Source organism: Cyphomyrmex costatus, unplaced genomic scaffold, assembly GCF_001594065.2.
Source record: "Cyphomyrmex costatus isolate MS0001 unplaced genomic scaffold, Ccosl1.0 scaffold505, whole genome shotgun sequence".
Taxonomy (NCBI): domain Eukaryota; kingdom Metazoa; phylum Arthropoda; class Insecta; order Hymenoptera; family Formicidae; genus Cyphomyrmex; species Cyphomyrmex costatus.
This window is the reverse complement of record NW_017279311.1, coordinates 13,866-17,494: the sequence shown is the minus strand read 5'-3', so window position 1 is coordinate 17,494 and position 3,629 is coordinate 13,866. Positions and strand designations below refer to the sequence as shown.

General features: G+C 39.0%; 1 protein-coding gene across 1 annotated transcript; it reads left to right on the top strand.

Annotated features, from left to right (window-relative positions):
• The first annotated feature begins 1,451 nt into the window (after window positions 1-1,451).
• On the top strand, window positions 1,452-3,421 carry Fitm (acyl-coenzyme A diphosphatase Fitm). Its single transcript, XM_018545865.1, has one exon. It carries the CDS (start codon window positions 1,615-1,617, stop codon window positions 2,806-2,808), a length of 1,194 nt encoding a protein of 397 aa, XP_018401367.1. The 5' UTR covers window positions 1,452-1,614; the 3' UTR covers window positions 2,809-3,421.
• The last annotated feature ends 208 nt before the right edge of the window (window positions 3,422-3,629 follow it).

Genomic DNA, 3,629 nt, shown 5'->3' with positions numbered 1-3,629 from the left:
AAAGTGCAATAAAAAACTATTATTATGGTGTAAGTATTCTTATTTGTGTGAATATTTAATATCGGACTTAACCTAACCTAATCTAATCTTTCTACCTTTTGCATCAACTGTCATCAGCTTATTGGTCAAGAGCACTTATATTGAATTAAAATGGCGGTGGTTACCTAACCCAACCGACGCAATGTCGCATCTCTGTTTTCTAGGCCTCTAGCTATAAACATAATCAGTAAGCGAATTGACCAATCACAGGTGAGAACGTAAGCGGCCGCCGCTTACGGTCCATTTGATGCAACAAATACTTCGAAGCATTTTTTGATTGGTCAATTAATAGAATTCTTTCTTCCGATTGGTCAATCAAAAGTTTCGTAGCATTTATCGCTCCAAGTGGACCGCACCCCTTACCTCTAAAATTCTATAATATGCGTAACGTAAACTATACCATGTTAAGCCCGACCTACAATTGAGTAAACGTAGTTGTAAGCGGTGTAGTGGCAAGAATTTACCAATCACAGTCGAATATTCTCCTCGTATTCAACTGTGATTAGCCAATTCTTACCATTACAACCACTTACAACTACGTTTACACGTAGAATGGGCTTTAGAGTCGTTAGTTAGCATCTAATATCGTTATAAGCGCGTTCTGTTCTAAATACGAGCCATAAACTACAAAATCGTAATTTGAAGATCGTATTACTTTTTTAGTTTCTTATATATTATTCAAATATAGGGACACTACTTTTTGATTGAATATATACAACTACTTGTGCTCCAAAGTTCAACTCTGTCACTTCGAGTATCTTTTATCTTTATTCAACATTCGGTGAACAACAAGGATAAAATGATACTCGGATTGATCGAATTAAATTTTGGAACGCATTGTAGGAATCATTTATATATGGAGAAATAATTGACGTAGTGTAACACGAAACTGTAATTTACAATTTTCATTTGATTTTTCCTACAGGTTTGTTTTCTCATAGTTATTCACGCCTTTCCTTTTATTCTTTGGAGAAGGATTTTTTATTCTTTATAATAAAAATGAACAAAGAAAAATATAAAATATGACACACAAGATACAACTCCAACATTCATTATACATATTTATTACGTCTATGGTCGCCACATAAGCAAACGTCATGAGGTTTGTTATGGCCGATTTTTTTATATTTTTTACTTTTGCTCCATCTTATTCTTTATAATATCTAATTATACATCTCTCATTTTTGATGCAGGAACTTAATAATACTTAATAGTGTATTGCAAAGAGCAAATACATCCTACACTTACATTCTACATATAGAACCTAAGTAGCACACCAAAGAGAAACCTCTCTGGTAGCACTAGGTAGCACCTGGGAGCAAAGGACATCCATGGCATACATAGTGATGCGAAGTAACGAGGTGGGGAGAGGGTCAACCAGTGGATGACGAAGCAGATTGCTCGGAGTCCACAAGCTCAAAAAAAATTAAAGCAATTAGGAACAGTCAGTCGCACGCTGGAAACCTCCACAAGACGTAGTGATATACGATATGATATATCTTTCTTACCTAAGAGGTTAGCTCAGTGCGATGGTTCTAGGTGACGTTGACCACCGATAATCAAACTCAAGACGCGATGGCAACAGGTAAGCGACGTAGCATCCACACATCGTCCGGGAACACCGGCTCGTCTGGTTACCCCGGCAGCGGTTTGCGCTCGAACAGCCGAATGAACTTCCGGCCGAGCAACACACAACAGGAAGACCGTGGTGGCACTCGACCGACCGCGGCACCGAGCTCGATCGGCCTCATCCTGGTCACTATGCTGCTGCACGTTTGCAAGAAGTCGCTGCTGTTCGACACCCGGCTCAAGGTGGCTGTCTACTGTGGCATGATATTCACGGTCTCCCTGATTGCAGATTTCATCGCAATGCCACGCACATATTTCTCCAGATCCGACAACGTCCTGAATCAGTACTTCGTCAAATGGGGCTGGGGCTGGTTGCTATCTGTAATCGTACCCTGGGTCGTCCTGACAGCTCACACCCTGGGTTGTGGCCGTCGACCGATCCTGATGAGACACTTTGCCCGCGTTATACTTGCCACCTTTGCTTGGTTAATCTGGACAAAGCTGTTCAATTACATTGAGACCAACTATGGCAGATGTCTGGGTACTCGCGACATTCACATGCAGTCCAAGGCAAAATGTCTGCAATCAGGTAGATTTTGGAGTGGCCTTGATATATCTGGACATACATTTATTTTAATTTATTCGAGTCTAATCCTTGCCGAAGAAGGATCCTCTTTAATAGGATGGGAGGGTATCAAGGATCTAATAATGCGAGAAGAACACACACGGTCTGTGCCGACTGAGAGTAGCACTGGTCCATTGCGTAATCTCTCAGATGGTGACCTGGGATTCTTGAAAAAGGCTCACCGCGCACTCACACCATATCTACGTGGTCTTTTTGTGGCAATGACATTACAGCAGCTGCTGTGGGATATCATGTTAGTATCAACAATGCTTTATTATCACATTATGATTGAGAAATTCCTGGGTGGCGCAGCTGCAGTCATTACGTGGTATATTACGTATAAATGGTGGTACAAGCTGCCCAGGATTGGCCTGCCAGCACCTGGTGATGGCCTCTTTAAATACAACGAGATAAAGACTAATCCGGAGATCAACACCAGGGTGAGACGCACCACACTGAACGGTAACAATCAACCAAGGTTTATGGGAATGCCGATCAGAACAATGCAAGAGTCCTCGGAATTGAATTCGTCATTCAGACAAGCAGATCTCGACACATCTGTTACAAGAGGGTAAAAACGTCCTCGATAAACTGATCACGAACTTTCACGCCGGCACTCTTGTCTCCTTGATACTAAGTGCAATTTGGTGATCGTACAGCATGGATCATCGGTTATATATAGGGACTGAATATTTTGAGAATATCCAAATAGAACTTATAATGCCTTATGATCTACGAAATTTCCATTTCTAGTAAACAATTAAAACGTTGCATCGGCACACGCGTGAGGAATATATAAAATGTATATATAATATTTAAATATGTGATTATAGGAAATATATAGGGCACTCTTATGTTTGATATAAATGTTGATTCGAATGTACGAATTGTAAAAACTAAAAATTCGTCTAAAATTTATGTATGGGTGGCTTCCTTTATTTTTTTCTACACGTAAGCAAAGGATTTCAGACACCGAGTATGTATTGGGATGTGGGTTTAATTAAGTTGATTTAAACTCGGAGTGCTTTTAAGTTCTCTACTTCGCTTTTAAATTATTCATAATTATAGGATGATAAACAGGAGTATGTGCCTGTTTGTTTCGGTTCTGGAATGTTATTAAGAACAAAAAAAAGACACATTATTTATTTAATCTGTATAGAGTTCAAAGTCTGTGTCTTTGATAACACTTTTGTTTTGTACTTACTATTTAATAAAGACAGTTGTTAACAAAGCGTTCGTTTTTCTTAAGTTACAGATTGTTTATGACATGAAATTAACATAGAGTTTATATGCCATGCTATATTTATATACGGAAGAAAAGTACAAAATATATAGTTCTTATTATGAAATCTTTCTTCCTCATGCATAGTACAATCACTATATTTGAGAGAACATT